This window comes from Dreissena polymorpha, chromosome 2, assembly GCF_020536995.1.
Source record: "Dreissena polymorpha isolate Duluth1 chromosome 2, UMN_Dpol_1.0, whole genome shotgun sequence".
Classification (NCBI taxonomy): Eukaryota; Metazoa; Mollusca; class Bivalvia; order Myida; family Dreissenidae; genus Dreissena; species Dreissena polymorpha.
The window spans coordinates 104,083,193-104,102,161 of NC_068356.1; the positions used below are offsets into that span (position 1 = coordinate 104,083,193).

An 18,969-nucleotide genomic window follows, 5' to 3' on the forward strand; every position below is an offset into this window, starting at 1 on the left:
GATATTATTCTACTCACACAAACGGTTGGTTTGATATATTATATTAATATCGGAAAAGGAAGAAATATAAAATTTATAAATAAACGACACGAAACTCTTCTACACTTGAAATAAAAAATATATTAGTTTAGCGACTTTTCAGTTCATAAAAATCAACACAAATATGACTTGATATGAAACAATTCAATACCTTTAACAGTACATTATATTTTACTTCTGCTTCGTTCTCCGATATAGATCTCACGACATAAAGGACTCGCCCCTGCAGAATTGAAAGAATGCATTTCATGTCAAGATATAACGGCCCACTGAAATATTGCTTTACGCCGTCCATCACCCGCGACATATTCCGCACCAAAGACCAATTAATAACTTCAGATAAACGATAAAACTATCGAAGGAAGACGCGGCTTTGTGTAATTGTCTATCAAACACTGAAGAAAAATCGTTGTTAAAGAATGAACATGTAACTGTATAAAATGTGTCTTGTTCTGAGAAAACTGGACATAATGCATGTTCGTAAAGTGTCGTCCCAGATTAGCCTGTGCAGTCCGCACATGCTAATTAGGGACGACACTTTCCGCTGAAACTAGATTTTCAGTGAAAAGGGACGTCCTTTAAACAAAAAAATACCATTAAAGCGGAACGTGTCGTCCCTGATTAGCCTGTGTGGACTGCACAGGCTAATCTGGGGCGACACTTTACGCACATGCATTATGCCCAATTTTCTCAGAACAAGACACAAATATATCATTTAGTTAAACTAAGAGAATCATGTTTCTTTGTAATTCCACAGCATTATGTGGTAAATAAAATAAGCTATACCTGCTTAAATAACTTCTTGAATTTAACATATGTAAACATAAATGTATTAAGAGCTGGTTAAAATGAGTTAATTTTACATCTTTATGTTTACTTTTACTATATGAATTTTTGTTTTGAAATTGTTACATTTAGATGAGACCCAAATATTCACATAGCATGCATTTAATGCGCTTTTGACTTTGATTACTTCTAAAAAATGTATTTCGCCCATGGCTCCATTTATAAAATACAATTTGGATTTGACGGGAAAAAGTTAGCACGTGGAGCACCGGCTTTTCAGGAACGACACTTCCTCCTGTTTTGGATAACTGCACATGCCTTTAGGCCGGTTTCCCTTGAGTGCGGCTCATATGAGTCGTGTTCTGAGAAAACTGGGCATAATGCATGTGCGTAAAGTATCGGCCCAGATGAGCCTGTGCAGTCCGCACAGGCTAATCAGGGACAAAGCTTTCCGCCTTAATTGCATTTTTGCTAAGAAGAGACTTCATTTAAACGAAAAATTTCATAAAAGCGGAAAGTGTACAGTGTCGTCCCAGTGCGCACTGGCTAATCAGGGACGACACTGTACGCACGGTTTCTCTAGAACGCGACTCATAGATTCCAAAATTTACACCAGCATGCATTGGAGATAACGTTAAATATAATTCAATAACCCAATGACAGAGAGAAATGTTAATTACGATTCTTCAAACATATTTTGAAGCTCCTCGTCGATAAGCATCGATTTACTATCTGCTAGCACCCTTATTCTTTTTATATTCAAACATGCCTACATATACTGTTATTTTATCTGTACCCAGTGCAAGAGAACCTGTTATTACCGCGGGATGATTATAGTTCTCACACTGAAATAGTCGGCACATTACCGTCGACTTTCGATGATAATTATGTATCTTTAATTCCCGATGAAGCGTTTAATAGTATAACGAGTATACGAAATGCGTTTAGACCATGCATACACATAATTACCGAAAACAGCAACATCACGATAAAGCCTTTTTTTGACAAGTATTGGTTTAACAAGAAGGCAAACAATTAAATACATATGGAATATTACGCTATTTAATTGTTCCATATGCTTGTATCAGTCGAGTGGCTTGTGTGATGACGCATCTCCGCCTCGAGTGTGATACGAAAAGCCACGCGACTGATACAAACACTTGTAACAATTGACTTGCGAAAGCATTCATGTTATTATATACAACTTTGAATAATTTTAGTTAAAACATGAGTTTAAGCGTTCAAGAATGCTCTTATAGTTTTCTGCATTCAAAGTGACGTCATTAAAAAGTTCTCCGGCTAGTATGGTAATACGGAATTGGAAAACTAGCGAGTTGCATACTATGGGAATTATTTCTGTGCAGTTGTATTCTACGATTGATAAAACTTGTTTGTTGGGAACATAAAGCAGGTATATAATAGATATATATCAAGACAAGCTCCGTTTCGAAATAGCATACATCTAAATGGGACCATACCTTAAAGGGGCCTTTTTACAGATTTTAGCATGTATGGAAGTTTGTCACTGAATGCTTTATATTGATAAAAAAACATTGGATCTAAACAGCTCCATTAAACAAAAACAAAAGAATCACATTACAGAAAGAAACAAATAAACCCTCAACTGGACTCGAACAACTGACCCTTGGAGTAAAAGTCTATCGCTTAGACCATTCGGCCATCCGTGCGCATACAATTAGTGATGTATTTTATACTTTATATAAGCAATCCTCGTAGTATCACACAATATAACGACAACAACAGAACTCTCCAAATTATTCAATCGTTTCGCGTTGAAACGCTTTATAATTTCCAGGTTTTTAAATCGTCAAAAGATGCATATAATGGATATTTTAGAGCATGGTAAATATACAGTATTACTCACACCGTGCGATCGACTAACGCATCGTCTGAGGTTCATCCATCGGCTGCGGAAGTGTATACATGTCGGTTTAAAGCGGAGTGTAAGTATTTCCCTATTCTTTATATTTTACGTATTGAATTGAGCAGATTTGCGTGTGTTCTTTCAGAGCCTAAGTAAGAATGACTTTGTGAACGTAATCCTTACCTTCCTAGCTGCTTACTTTGAGATGTGGACGTTACTCATTGACCATATTCGATAGAACTATCAGATATTTTGATCACAAAAACAGTTTTAAGATTTTTATTCGTATTTTGAAATAAAATGGGATGGGTGAGTGGATTTCGTTTTAAATAATTCATACTTTGACATTATTGAAACAAGTCATTTACAAGCAATATGTCTCCACATCATGTAGAGTACACTTGACTCTCGCTATGCCGAAGACGGATATATCGAAGTAATTTAAACTTCGAACATAAATGTTCATTCCCTTCTCAAATTTGAGATACAAGGTTTCCTTAATTGAAACACATGAATGAATTTACAAACTTAAAGACAGCTACATGAAGGTTGACAGTAATGTTGGAATTTCCTACTGGAGAGCTTTCAGAATCGTTTGTCACCTGTATCTAGTTATAATTAGTCAGAAGTGTACGTGTTATAAATCGGGTTACTCGAATATCTTTTATCTCGAAATAATTTGTATGGTTTATGAACTTCGACATTTCGAGATTCCACTGTACTTCGAATGAGATTGTCAAATGTGTTTTGGCATGGGTTGTACTTTATGACGAAATATACCACGAAATATCGCCCTTGTGTAGGTAGCCTAAAAGGCGACATATCTCGGTAAATATCGCGGTAAATATCGCGTGTCGCTTTGAGTATCGCGCAAAATAATATGTGTCGCTTCGTGTATAGCGCAACATATCGTGTGTCGCCCTTTGAACGCGAGACACGATATTTTGCGCGATACTTAAAGCGACACACGATATTTTGCGCCATACACGAAGCGACACACGATATTTACCGCGATATGTCGCCTTTTGGGCTACCTACACAAGGGCGATATTTCGTGGTACATTCTCGCGCGTCGCTTCGTGTATCGCGCAAAATATCGTTTGTCGCTTTGTGTGTCGCGCAAAATGTATTGTGTCGCTTTGAATATCGCGCATAATATCGTGAGTCGTTTCGTGTGTCGCGCAAAATATCGTGTATCGCTTCGTGTGTCGTGTGTCGCCCTTGATGAAAGAAGGGCTAGATCATAGATGGCACTATCCGGACATCGTATCTGCGTGATAATTAAACATTCAACTTGTTAATTTATTTGAATGTGTGAGTTCTATACAGTTTCAAATATTTTCAGTCGTACCGCGACAAATCACATATGAATTAAACATGGTCCTTAAATTCCAAATAGCATAATCTTGAAAGAAAGCCGCAACCGATATATATCGAAAGTTAGCTCGTAATAAGAGTTTTGCCATGATTATCGCTATTTTAACAAAAGGATAGAAGGAAATCATATAGCACAACGCATGCCAAACACATTTGACAATCTCATTCGAAGTACAGTGGAATCTCAAAATGTCGAAGTTCATAAACCATACAAATTATTTCGAGATAAAAGATATTTGAGTAACCCGATTTATAACACGTACACTTCTGACTAGTTATAACTAGATACAGGTGACAAACGATTCTGAAAGCTCTCCAGTAGGAAATTCCAACATTACTGTCAACCTTCATGTAGCTGTCTTTAAGTTTGTAAATTCATTCATGTGTTTCAATTAAGGAAACCTTGTATCTCAAATTTGAGAAGGGAATGAACATTTATGTTCGAAGTTTCCATTACTTCGATATATCCGTCTTCAGCATAGCGAGAGTCAAGTGTACTCTACATGATGTGGAGACATATTGCTTGTAAATGACTTGTTTCAATAATGTCCAAGTATGAATTATTCCAAACGAAATCCACTCTACCATCCCATTTTATTTCAAAATACGAATAGAATCTTTAAAATGTTTTTGTGATCAAAATATCTGATAGTTCTATCGAATATGGTCAATGAGTAACGTCCACATCTCATCATGCCAATTTTCATTGCCGCAGCCGATGGCTTGAGCATAATTTTATTTTCGCAGCCGATGTCATGACCATCTAAAAAGTAGCCGCGGCCGTTGTCTTGAGCCGTTTTTCCAACCCCACTCGAATTTAAACGTTGATAAAAATGTTGTGTGTTCATGTTTGATGCTGTAATTTGGAATAACCGAAGAGAAATGATTAAATATTTCAATAAAATGTTGTTCATATTTATCTTTGGTCTAAAACCTTTGTAATTAGAGTTTGACAGAATGAGTGGTGAATTTTGTTTGATTTTTGACCACATTCTATCGGATTTCTTTAAAAGTAAGCAGCTAGGAAGGTTAGGATTACGTTCACAAAGTCATTCTTACTTAGGCTCTGAAAGAACACACGCAAATCTGCTCAATTCAATATGTAAAATTTAATTATAGGAAAATACTTACACTCCGCTTTTAACCGACGTGTATACACTTCCGCAGCCGATGAATGAACCGCAGACGATGCGTTAGTCGCGTGCACGGTGTGTTACTGTTTCCTCAAAAATAACATAACTACAGCGAAAATTTGCAAATCTGAAACATTTTTTTTTATTTTGTCAATTAACCAAAACGTAAAAAGGCCCTTTGATGAAGTAACATAAATGCATGCACATGTTGAAATATAAATATATGCTCTGCTAAAGTCAGGGATTAAACAGACAGACAAAATAGTTGATCAAACTCATAATTGGCATAAAATAATTATTATTCAATATGAAAACAAAAACAAAACTGATAAAGGAGATACAATTTAAATTGTGTTACCACACATTGCACAGCTTATGGAATTTGTGCCTATGGTTATATGTGAAACTGTAAGCTGTCTTCAGCCTAACTTTATTATAAAAATACGTTGCATTGTTTAGTATTTTAATTGATATAATTGTCGTATTTTCACCAAAGTCATGAGCTTTTCCCTTTTAAAAGTCTGTCGAGTCCGACCGCGCCCTGTCCATCAATCGATGGCAGTACTAGAAGTAATATATCCCATGTGCAATACGCAACCTTACATTTGACATTTTTGTTGTGTTAAGCACGCTGTTGAGAGAAAAGTATCACAAAATTTCGTAGTAACTCGGTGATTAAATATTTATGTAATATCCTTGATGTCCCGTCTTGATTATTTTTCACCTAAAACACACGTTGGCACATTTTATACAATTGCACAAAGGCTAATGCATACAAATTATGTCCAAAGAAGATGAAAATTCATTTACATTAACCTATAGGTTAGAATGAGTATGATCTGTGTTAGTAATACAATCATTTATGTTGACATATACTGAAGACAAAGCAAAACATATTTCATAATATGTTTGTCAAAATATCTAAATCAGGCGACCCAGTAATATGGTACATCGATGTAAAAATTCAATCATGTTGCATAGATAAGCTTGAACTTAATCATATTAAAGTCACCGGTTACGAACGTCGTATGTGATTTAGAGAGGCGCGACTATTGGTGTATCATAAGAGTAATGTATACCCTCCGGACTACACCTGCCCTGAACCTTGACTGATTGCACTACAGCGGTCAGTGGTTCTCTCACAGTCCGGTCTAGCAATTCCATTTATTTTAAACGCAAGAAATTACAGTGAATGGGTCTGGCAAAAGCTTGTTTAAAGCGTGTATTGTTTAGTAGCTTTAAATGAATGAAACAAGTCAGTTTCGTTAACTCTTTCAGTGCTGGAACCGAATTTTGAAGGCCTTTGCAAATAGTTTGGATCCAGATGAGACGCCACAGAACGTGGCGGCGTCTCATCAGGATCCAAACTGTTTGCTATTCTGATAGTATTCTTTGAAAAAATCAAAGAAAATGCTAATTTTAGAAATTCAGCAGACGACATTTTTGCAGACGACAAATTTCCCAGCATGCAAAGGGTTAATGTACATCTCAGGGATTGCACATGATAAAAATAATATTTATAATTATGTATGTCTTCCCTCTTACGCCATCATTTTTTTTGTAGTTGTTGTCCCTATTTTTTCAAAACATTGTTAAACTTGCCATTTCAAAGATAGCTGCTGTTAAGTTTACAACACGATTTCAACCTGTCTCTCGACAGCCGATTCCATTATTCCAAACGCCTAACGACCCTTTAACTTAATTGCTACGGCGCCTATCAGACGTTTAGTCTATTACGGTTACGCGTTCATTTATCAAGGGACTGCAGTTGTCCGGCCAGCATGGGCTCCGAAAACATGAAAAGGAAATTCGCATCAATTATTAATAATCCATTAATACTTAATAACACTTTGTGTTCCGACGATTCGTTGGTGTATTTACACAAATGAGGTTGACACAAAAATATATTGTGTTCTAAACATTAGTAGAAAATAAAGATTGCGAAGTAAAAGACTTAAACAAAATTACTTATTAGAAATATAACTCAGAAAGACATAAACAAGTTATATATCAGTGCAGAATCTGTAGGTCGACTGGAAACCTCATTTACCATCGGCTTTTTGGAACATCTTATGAACAGCAGGGCTACATGTATGCATGTTATCGGTTTAAAATACAATTTTTTTTAATATTTGTGCGTTTTTTCTGTTTTTAAGGGCTTAATTTTTCGTGTAAAAAATACCGATTTCAATGTCATATCGTACAATAAAACCAAACTTGTTTCAAAAGGCTTCGATTATTGACTTGTAAACCAGAAATAAATATTTTGAAAAACAATTGAAACTGATCATCCGTCATGTATCGACAATTTGCACCTTTGACAAACTTCAGTTTGCGTGTTTAAAACTGCTAGTGTTAGCTTGAAACAAGTGTTCTTATGTTTATCAAATGTAATTTTTGCATTTGAAATTGATATACAAAATAAGCTTTCCAATTATTAATACATTATTATGTTTTGTAATAAGGTAATTAAAGTAACCCGTATACAAAACATGTAACCACTTGACACCAATTGCATATCCCTGGTTCAAATCAATGATAGAATTCATAAACCCATAGCTATTCATTAATAACTTAAGTCATCTAATGAAACTTTAAAATAATGCGGTGTATCGTTTAGAAAATCAATAAGAGTGCGTAATACAAATATGCGAAAAAAAGTATAGTTTTAAAATGATTGTTTGTAACTTACTATATACAATAATCATACACAAAGACAATGCGTTTGCGAATTGTCAATTTTGCAGTTTGCCTGTAAGCCTAACAAATTGATTCATCTGGATTAATATAACGATTTCAACTGATTGGTACAATTTTATGTTACGCAACTTAAAGTTAGATCATTTAGGTCTTGAAAAAAAGCGAGGCAATGGCTATGTAATGGTTTGGTAACACTAAAACCAGCCGTACCACAGGGAATACATGCCGAAATCGAATAGATTAGGTTCCATACGGTCATTTCTAACATGATTAATATACTTCTTTCAAGACTGTCCGTCGATCTTTTATAGCTTTCTGATTATTTATATTCTGATATTATATTTCGTAAAAAGGCGGGACAAAACGGATGAAGAATCACAAAATAAAGAGCTTGTGGGAAGTGTTTATGTGACTGGTTACTATTAATCAGTTTAATTCGTACATCAAATAACACAATTATTAACTACGTGTATACATTCCGCAAAAAAAAATTAGTAATGTGCTCATTTGTTGTCGATATGACAATGGTAATCACTTTAGGCGACAGTATGTCAATGTGAAAAAAAAGAATTTGTTAATTAAAGTTACTGTGATTGTTTTTCCCCTACCAGATGCTCTAATTATGTTATCCGCACACATGCTTTCCTTTCTTCTTCTGAAGGAACTGTCATTTCGTCAAAATCAATTGCGCTCTATTAGCAATTCGCTCGGACACTCCACGTCATATCTTCAAAATAATGATCAGAATGGTTCCAATGAATTCCCCATCGCCTCCTACTTCATTACTCTTCTTTCATTTCCTTTGACTAGATTAATCGTTTGCATTTTAGAAAACATACATTTCACTTTATTGTGTTATGCACATTGATTAAAATGCTCATTAACTATCGATATAGGAAACAAAACCGAAATAAAAAAGGGGGCTTTACAATAAATTGTTTCTTAAAATTCAACTGCCATTTAAATAGAGACTTTAGAAGAACTACCAGGAGCTTTTGGCTTTTGACAATAAAAGTACATATTCTGCATTTATGCACAATGACCATGGTGAGAAGATTCTGATTTGAAATTGTATGCAAATATATTTAAATCTCAAGTACTGTTTTTTAGTTCAAAATTATTATTTTGCATTAAATTAACCCATCGAAATGTTCAATTGAAAACGGCAGACCGAACTCTGTTGATATGTAATTCATCGGAGATTGATGCAATTTATCAAATTTTAAATGCACTTGACCTTTACTTTGTGCATGCGCATACTGAATGTCGTGCTTCTCCTTTTTGACAGGATTTTGCCCTTTGAATAATATTTCATGTTGGTGTTTGATCCCTGACACTAATGCCCCAGCATCCCCATAAGGTTGAAATGTCTCAGTATGGTTTGAGTTTGTTCCGCTTCAATGATATTAATAATAAAAAAAATCATTTTGAATAAAATCAAACATAATCAAATTATAACGAAAAATCAACTTCTTTACAAAATATTTCACTATCATATATGATATATATGATATATATGATAGTGAAATATTTTGTAGAGAAGTTGATTTTTCGTTATAATTTGATTATGTTTGATTTTATTCAAAATTATTATATATATATATATTATTATATTTGATAGTGATTTTTTTTAAAGAGAAGTTGATTTTTCGTTATAATTTGATTATTTTTCATTCAAAATGATGTTTTCACTAATTAATATCATAGCCACACGCTAACCACCTGTTTATATTACCAACGATTATATTTCCTATTTGATCAGTTGTACTATTTTCATCGACATAATCAGTTATTATAAATACACAATTGAAGGATCAGATTGTATAGTGATTTTTCTCATTTAAAAGATCACAGAGTTCTAAATTAATTAATTTGCTTATTGAATCCCGGTGAAGCATACCGTGATACGGTTTCTAATATTTCAAGAGTTGACCGCTGGATTGTTTGCAGACTATTTTCAGATTTCATTACGCGCAGTATTATCTAAAACTGCGTTTTGAAAGTTCCACATTCGAGTTATGTTTTCACACGCCTGTTTAAAAGCAATCAAAACGTCGTTTTTGTTGGATATGATTTTGCAGACTTTCATCAATTTTCTTACCAGACCACAAAGGCCATAAAATTTTGGGTCAATTTAAACGTATTGGCGCACTTACATTTATACAATTTATGTATTTATATATCATACATTTTGTCAATTATGTTTTATTTCAGTTATAGAGTTCAACATAATTATTCTTAACTTCTGATTAGACGTGGTTTACACAAAGAAAACATCTTTCACAAGATTCACTTACAAAGAAAGAAAAGAAAAAAGTTCAATAAATTGACCCACACACATAATTTTTATAATAAATGTTGATGTATTAATTTGGCAACAGCTGGTATAGCAAAGATGCATCTAGCACGAATGAAAAGGATACTTTTGAGGTATCGAATTATAATAATTTGGTAGTACGTCATAAATACAGAAGATGTATTGTTTTTATCAGCTAATACAAAGGAACGAGGTTCGAGGCGCTTAAAAATAAGAAAATGTATTGTTAAAAGCAAGAAACAACCAATTCTAATTATTAGTAAAATATGCCTATACTCTTCAAACGGTAGCTGTTGGTTCCCATAACATTCTTTATCCAAATCGTCCAATATAGCGACATAGATTTCTTCACGATCGCTTTAATTTGATTCAAGTGTTAAAGGGGCCTTTTCACAGATTTTGGCATTTTTTGAAGTTTGTCATTAAATGCTTTATATTGATAAATGTAAACATTGGATCTAAAAAGCTCCAGTAAAAAATCAAGAATGAAATTATAAAAAGGAAAAAAAAGTAGACCGCTTCGGGGCTCGAACCAGTGACCTCTGGAGTCCTGGAGTAAAAACCAATTAGACCGCTCGGCCATGTATGTATGAAGGACGTATTTTATACCTTATATAAGCAATCTTCGTAGTTTCACAAAATTAAACGACAACAACAGAACTCTCCAAATTATTCAATCGTTTCGCGTTGCAACGCTTTATAATTTTCAGGTTTTTAATTAAATCGTCAAAAGATGCATATAACGGCTATATTAGACCATGGTAAATGTTCAGTATTCACGCCGGGTATGCGGATACTTTGATAACAGATGGCACTTCGATACCAGATAGCAACAAAAGCCACGCGCGAGAATTGAGTTCTTCAGCTTTTTTGCATTTATGTTCTGTTCATTTGGTTTTCAGACATGTAACATTGTTTATTCGATTAATGGTATAGTACTTCGTATTGCGGAGCAAGAAAGTCGTGAAAAATAAACAGTGAATTATAAAAAAGAGATAACATTTCATCGATAATCATCACGAATTCGATGATCAGTACGTATTTCAACAAAAAAAAATTATTGGAAATAAATCAAGAACGCGCCAACTAATCGAAATAAAAGATCAATATGTCCATTAATGTTACAACATGTTAAATTTTCGTTAAATAACGTATCTAAGGAAATTCAAATGTTTTAAGAGTCGGATGCCATTTTTTCATGGACACTTCTTTTACCGATCATCTCAACTTTTACCGATCATCTCAAAGACAGTGGCACTTCGATGCCAGATAAATCCACACTTTTTACCAGATATAACACACTCTATTTAGTGAATCAGAAATGCAGAATTCGCCGTGTAATACTGCTATAGTAAGCAGGCAATAAATAAAAATGTATGTACTGACGTATATTAAAAGCGAATTACCGACACATGTTCTTATCCCTTTGGAATATGATAATAAAAGGGAAAGGGAAGTGTAAAGGGAAGTGTAAAGGGAAGTGTAAAGGGAAGTGTAAAGGGAAGTGCTCCCTATAAGTAGAGCTCAATATAACGGGAGTTTTCCAATCTCTTTTATATTGTGTGGCTACGCATTAGTATCGTCTTCATGGGGCGATTCGAATGAGCACCAATTACCATGGATTTTTTGAGGTGTATTGGCCGCTTTAAGACCCCTTGCTCCCCTTATCTAGGGTCCTGCTATAAGTTCAATTGAACACAGTCTTGTTGATCCGCATGATCCGTTGTATTTTCAATTCTCTTAATCTCAATGTACCACTTAAAACAGGTTTATTATTTAGACAAGTATTTTCGGTCGTCACTTGAAACATATTACTTCAGAAATAAGCAATTGAATCTTACTTAAACTTTGCCCTTGTAATATTTATTATATAAATTAATAGTAATAAGATTTTTGAAAACGAATAACACCATTGGTTATAGTGTACATGTGTATGTAAGTACGTTATGCATAGATTCCCAATGTGTCGGGCTTGTCAATTTGCAAATTGATTCGTACTTCAAAATGTTTGGTAAGAATAGCCATAATATACATACAGTTTTGTACATGCATTTCAGGTAGAAGATAAAACTCGGTTATCAGAGTGCCCAATTTGTTGAAAGTCTCTGTTATCCGAAGTGCCCTATATCGGGAATCAAAGTATCCGAAACTTCATGAATACCACCTATTAACATATGCTCCATCTTCGTTTATATTTTATTATATACTATCAAAATTTCAGCATTTGAAGCACAGCGATCACTCTACAATCTGGAATATCAAACAATTTCTTGCAATATTTCTAAGTAGTTTTATTGTGTTAAAATGTTTACTGTTCATCCAGTTTATGCTGTTTTCCTACCAAATTTTCTATTTGTTTGTGAAAAATCTACTATTCTTCCGTGATTTTTTTCTTTGCAATAGAAAAGGATACACCATTTATAAACACGACCATGCGCCTTGTCTAAAAAACTAATCTTTATGATATAACTTTTAAAAAACCTGATGAACTTATCTCTCGCGCGTGGCTTTTGTTGTTATCTGGTATCGAAGTGCCATATGTTATCAAAGTATCCGCATACCCAGTGTGGTATTACTTTTTCCTCACAAATATCATAACTAAAACGAAAATTTGCGAATCTGAAACAACTTTTTTCAATTTTGTCCATTTACCACAACGTGAAAAGATCCCTTTAACGTACATAACAGAAGCACTCCTTGTTACCTCACGCCGGGTATTTTGATAACAGATGGCACTTCGATACCAGATAACAACAAAAGCCACGCGCGAGAAGTGAGTTCTTCAGCTTTTTTGCATGTATGTACTGTTCATTTGGATTTCAGACACGTAACATTGTTTGGTCGAATAATGGTATAGTACTTCGTATTGCGGAGTAAGAAAAATCGTGGGAAAAAACAGTGGATTATAATAAAAAAGATAAAATTCCATCGATAATCATTATGAATTCGATGATCAGTACGTATTTCACCAAAATAAAAATACTTGGAAATAAAGAAAGAACGTGCCAACTTAACGAAATAAAATATCAATATGTCCATTAATGTTACAACATTTTAAATTTTAGTTAACTAACGTATTTGAGGAAATTCAAATGTTTTAAGAGTCGGATGCCAAATTTTCATGGACACTTGTTTTACCGATCATCTCAAAGACAATGGCACTTCGATTTCAGATTACTCGACACTTTTTACTAGAGACAACATACTCTATTTAGTGAATCAGAAATGCAGAATTCGCTGTGGAATACTGGTTTAGTGAGCAGGCAATAAATAAATAACCTCATCGTTTCGCGTGTGTAAAGCTTTATATCAACTTTATTTCAAATGATGATTATCAATGACGAGAAGGTATTTCAGCATGCGTCGACGCCCAAAATTAAATTTCGCTCCATGGTGTAAAGTACTATTTAATTTATTAATCTTATACGACAAAAATAGCAAAACTGAAATCTCGTCAATCTTAAAATATCCTGTTAAAGTATAATTACGAAAATGATCAATCCAACTCGACCAAAATTATATGTTAATGACGACTTTTCAAAACGCCTTAATTTTCCTGTCTCATCCTTATTTTTAACGATTGAATAGTACCCAAACCCATAATATCGGTCTGGTCTTTATCAGTTCAAATATAATAAAATTACGAGGGAACAAGTTTTATGTGACTGTTGCAATAAACTAGCGAAAAGTAAGCCCTGGAGGTCTGCATTAAGAGACGGCTATACAAGACCAGAAGGCCAACTGTCACTTGGAACAGTACAACGTAGATAAGTTGGCAAGCGGTGTCGGAGATTTTGTGGTAAAACAGATAAAATCTTTAAACAAAAAATGAATTTATTTACCACTTTGTAACAATGCACTTGTCAGGTCGTGATGAAAAATAAAGACAAATACATCGATTGCTGTCAATATAACACAAAACTTTTGTGTATTAAAACGCGTTTGTCTAAATGCAATTAACGAACGTCCCGTGCTCCAAGTTGTAGATATCAGGATGATACGCTATTCTTTTATAATCTATAGAGTACAGTTGTTGAAATTATTTATATAATTTTGATAACAGTTATATGTGTATTAATCTGCAAATACATGAGTGCATGTTCTTAAAGGGTTTAGAAACATGCATTGATTGTAATATATATATAAAAAACATCGCAGATAGAAACATGCTAATGTTACCAGTATTTGATAAATAATGCGCCGTTATTAAAGTAACATACACACAAAACAGTGTACTTAGATTTTCTATACCAGCACTACAAAGTCTATGTGTAGTGTAAACAATTTCGTTTCTCACATAAAAACGAAGAGGTTATTGATTTTTCAATTTAATATATCATATAAAAATATGTAACACTTATCGTTACGAAATTAAGATCATACGCACAAACATACGTCGACCAAATACCGTCCGTTTTTTCGATGTGTCCATCTTTCTATATGTATATCGATCAATGTTATAAAAGGTAGTGATCACATGTTTATTTTACATTTAAAGCGGATATATACGATTTTTTTTATGTGTTTAATTGTAATATATTGATAAAATATGTTACAATAACACAAAATAGGCAAGAAAAATTATACATTAAAGCCGAATTTCATAAAATGAAGCAAAGGCAAATTAGCGCCCCGAGCCGATAGTGACGTACATATTTTCCTACAATAACAGAAGCATTCGTCTTTGCAGTAGGATCGGAGACAGTGTTCGTGTGTCGTATGAATAGATATCGTTGCAGGAATTCAAATAAACCGTTAAACTAAGTTTAGATGCACATCGTACATGTATGGTATACATGCTGGCGAATTCGGCTGTACAGCCGTTTTCAATTTCAGAATTAAATATCTAGCTTATTTCGCATTTTTCGACACATGTTCTTCTTAACTTTTATTTTAATTTATATTGAAATATATATTTAATAAGTTTTTTACACAGTTTATATAAATTCATAAATATTTGACAAAATCGTATATACCCGCTTTAAAGGGGCCTTTTCACAGATTTTGGCATTTTTTTAACTTATTCATTAAATGCTTTATATTGATAAATGTAAACATTGGATCGTAAAAGCTCCAGTAAAAAATCAAGAAAAAAATTAAAAAAAGGAAAAGAACATTGCCCGGAGCAGGTTTCGAACCAGTGACCCCTGGAGTCCTGCCAGAGTCCTGAAGTAAAAACGCTTTAGCCTACTGAGCTATTCCACCGAGTACACATTCTTGATGTATTTTATACCTTATATAAGCAATCTTCGTAGTTTCACAAAATTTAACGACAAAAACAGAACTCTCCAAATTATTCAATCGTTTCGCGTTGCAACGCTTTATAATTTTTAGGTTTTAAAATCGTCAAAAGATGCATATAATGGCTATATTAGAGCATGGTTAATGTTCAGTATTACTGTTTCCTCACAAATATCATAACTAAAACGAAAACTTACGAATCTGAAACAACTTTTTTCAATTTTGTCAATTTACCAAAGCGTGAAAAGATCCCTTTACTAGATTTTAAACACATTTCCGTAGTTTGGTAAAACCGCGGGTCTGTTCATCGACATACTAACAGACTAATAATTTGCAATCTTTACGTTACCGCCTTTATAATCATCGCGTATATACATGTACTAAAGAATGTCAATAGAAAAAACACATCGCATACCCAAAATTACAACTTTTTGCGTTACAATGTTAAAGTTAAGTTTGCCATTGATCATTACATTTCCAGATTAGTTCTGAGTAGTTGAGAATAACACAGTTGGGCCGTGCTCTGTGAAAAAGGGGTTTAATGCATGTGCCTAAAGTGTCGTCCAAGATTAGCGTGTGCAGTACGCACGGGATAATCAGGGGCGACTTTTTCCGCTTTTGTGATATTTTTCGTTTTACGAAAGTCCGTTCTTCGCAAAAATTAAGTATTGGGGGAAAGTGTCGTCCCTGATTATCTTGTGCTAACAGCACAGGCTAATTTGGGACGACACTTTACGCACATGCATTAAACACCCTTTTCACAAAGAACGGCTGAACTATTTTATAACTAACAAAACATATGGGAACTCGCTCGAAATTTACAGCAAACGTTTAGTACATTTGTATTATTTCTATTTAACTAAATCACATTGTTAACCAGACAGTAATTGCAAATGTAAAACAAGGCTCATAGTTGTACACATGGGGCTAAAGCAATACATTATCTCATACATTGCATAAGACCTCTTGAACGAACCAGTGAACTATATATATCGAAGTGGTTCTTTTAATGTTGGATTTCAAAAATAAAATTGTGCGCAAAACATCAATGATTTCTCAAATCCTATCACGATCGGGGGCTCAATCACAAATGGATATGCATTTACAAGCAGAAGTTTGTTTCCTATTAAGAGGAAAATAAAATTCGTCATAAAATCACAAATGGTGATAATCACATTACCGTATATGTCATATAAACTTTTCTGATGGGTATTATGAATATGAATATGTCTTTACAATACAGCGATTAATATCACACAAATATCACATCGGATACTTTACAATACGTCTTAAAATGTAACTCCGTGAGTGATTACAACATTATATGGTCGCTACCCTTGTAGAACCTGTTATATTACTTTCTGATCCGTGATATAATCTACTCACCAATTTGGACACGGTTGACACAAAACTTTTACAAATTCATATTCACTCGACTTTGACGAGCGCCTCTTGGAGTCTACTTTGTCATGTTCTAAACGTATTTAATTTACACAGTCAACATTAAAGATATGTATTTTCATTCTAAATCAAACTAGGGAAAGTCTTAAAGTAGTTAAAGTAAGTAAATTAAAGTAATTTAATCATGCGATTAGCAGGAAAATTGCACTGATCGGAACAAGTCTTAAGTTATTTGGTTTTATTATGGTATTGGTTTAATACGGCTTGCTTTGAAGATGGTTGTCAGTTTGTTGACATAGATTTTCATTTTCATTGTATTTTTAATGAGCATCAATTTTGGAAACCATCACAAAAATCAATATCAAACAAAATCGAATATCGAACTAAGAATTTTTTGCGAACACGGGATCAAGAATTTCAGAAGACGTGAACTCATGCACCGACACTTTAACCCATTTATGCCTAATGGACTCTCCCATCCTTCTAAATTGGATCAATTTATTTCCAAAATAAGGGATGTCTAGCATATTTATTTCTATATTTAGAATATTTCTTACCTAAATTCCTTGAAGCAAACAGCGCAGACCCTGATGAGACGCCGCATTATGCGGCGTCTCATATGGGTCTACGCTGTTTGCCAAGGCCTTTTTTCTAGACGCTAGGCATAAATGGGTTAAGTAAGACTCCAGTGTCTATAAACGTGCTATTCAGAGGAAAGGTACATAAACATATGGTGTGCTTAATACATTTATCGCTGCTTCTTTTAAAAACATATTTAGTGAGAAGTAGTAAACAAAGTCAGTAATAAAATGATTATATCAAGTGGCGTGCAGACTAACATTAATCAAAATGAAAATTAAATTTCTTTGGTGTGATACAAATATGGACGCCCTAAAGATAAATTACGACACTTTCATATAGCTACACCACATTTTTAAATGTCCCGGAAACAATCCAATCTTCTCTATATAAGTATGTGTCTTGAATTACAATGTTCTTTTGGTTGTTAAAAGTTTACCTGTGAGCGTCTGTCTCCTCCTGATCCCTGCTGTCAAGCCGGCCTGTGTCCATTCCGGATCCGACAACGTGCTTTGTGTGTTGCAACAACAGCATGCACAACGCCGCTATAACTACCGTAAGTCTAGATTGCATTTTGATCTCGTTGACGTTTATATTTAAGTTGTTCACAATTTGTTAATATTTTATTTTGAATACTTTTTTTAAAGAATTATAAATGAAGTGTCTTCTATGTGAGTCCGTCTTCAATCCTACTTATCGTGGTTGTGTTTTTCAAATTTTCCAAAAAAGTATTTATTTTAAAGTCTACAAAATCACCTAAATAGAAAGTTGTTGACACCTTTTATTAAAATGAGAAAACATGAAAATAGTAACCCTAAACACTAAATTAATATACCACTCAATCGTATTTCGTAAGTGATACTGCGTTTATCCAGTCGTCAGTTTATTGTATAGTTGAACGCGCGCTGAAGTCTGTTTGCAGTGATCAGTGAAAGGAAATATAAAACACCTGACAACTGCCTAGGCATGACTTGAGCGCATCTTTGGTATTGGCTTAGGAACCGATCATGGCGTAGGCTTTATATATCCCCATTTCGCTCAGACGAGGATTGATGGCTGAGGTCCCGTCTCATTCTTAGGGTTTATTGTCAATAACGATTTGACGTCATTGAGGCTGATCGTAGATTCCTTGAGGGTAATTAATGACCAGCCATTATGGAAAGCTTCAGAAATAAGACATTACCTATAATTTGAAAGGAACTCCTTACAATAGCTAGCATGCGTTACAGTTAAATTGCTATCCTGATGTTGGAACAAATAGTGTTTTGATGGTAAGTTGAATTTTAATATAATACTTCTTTTAATATTCAAAAAAATGTCTTGAACAAACGTCAGATATTTAATGCAGTAAAATTATGATGATGAAATACCAAGGACGATATTCACCCCTTTATGCCTAGTGGACTCTCCCATCTTTCAAAATTGGATCAATCTATTTCCATAATTAGGGATATCTAGTATATTTATTTCTTTATTTAGAATATTTCTTACAGAAATTCCTTTATGCAAAC

The 18,969-nt window shown here is 33.9% G+C and overlaps 1 protein-coding gene across 1 annotated transcript in view; it reads right to left on the bottom strand.

Annotated features, from left to right (window-relative positions):
* The window catches only part of LOC127868337 (uncharacterized), a 29,672-nt gene extending 11,233 nt beyond the window's left edge, over positions 1–18,439 (bottom strand). Inside the window, exon 1 of the mRNA XM_052410011.1 lies at positions 17,898–18,439. Coding sequence (XP_052265971.1) covers positions 17,898–18,031 — 134 coding nt within the window. The 5' untranslated portion in view covers positions 18,032–18,439. The remainder of the gene's footprint in view (positions 1–17,897) is intronic.
* Between the last annotated feature and the right edge of the window lie 530 nt (positions 18,440–18,969).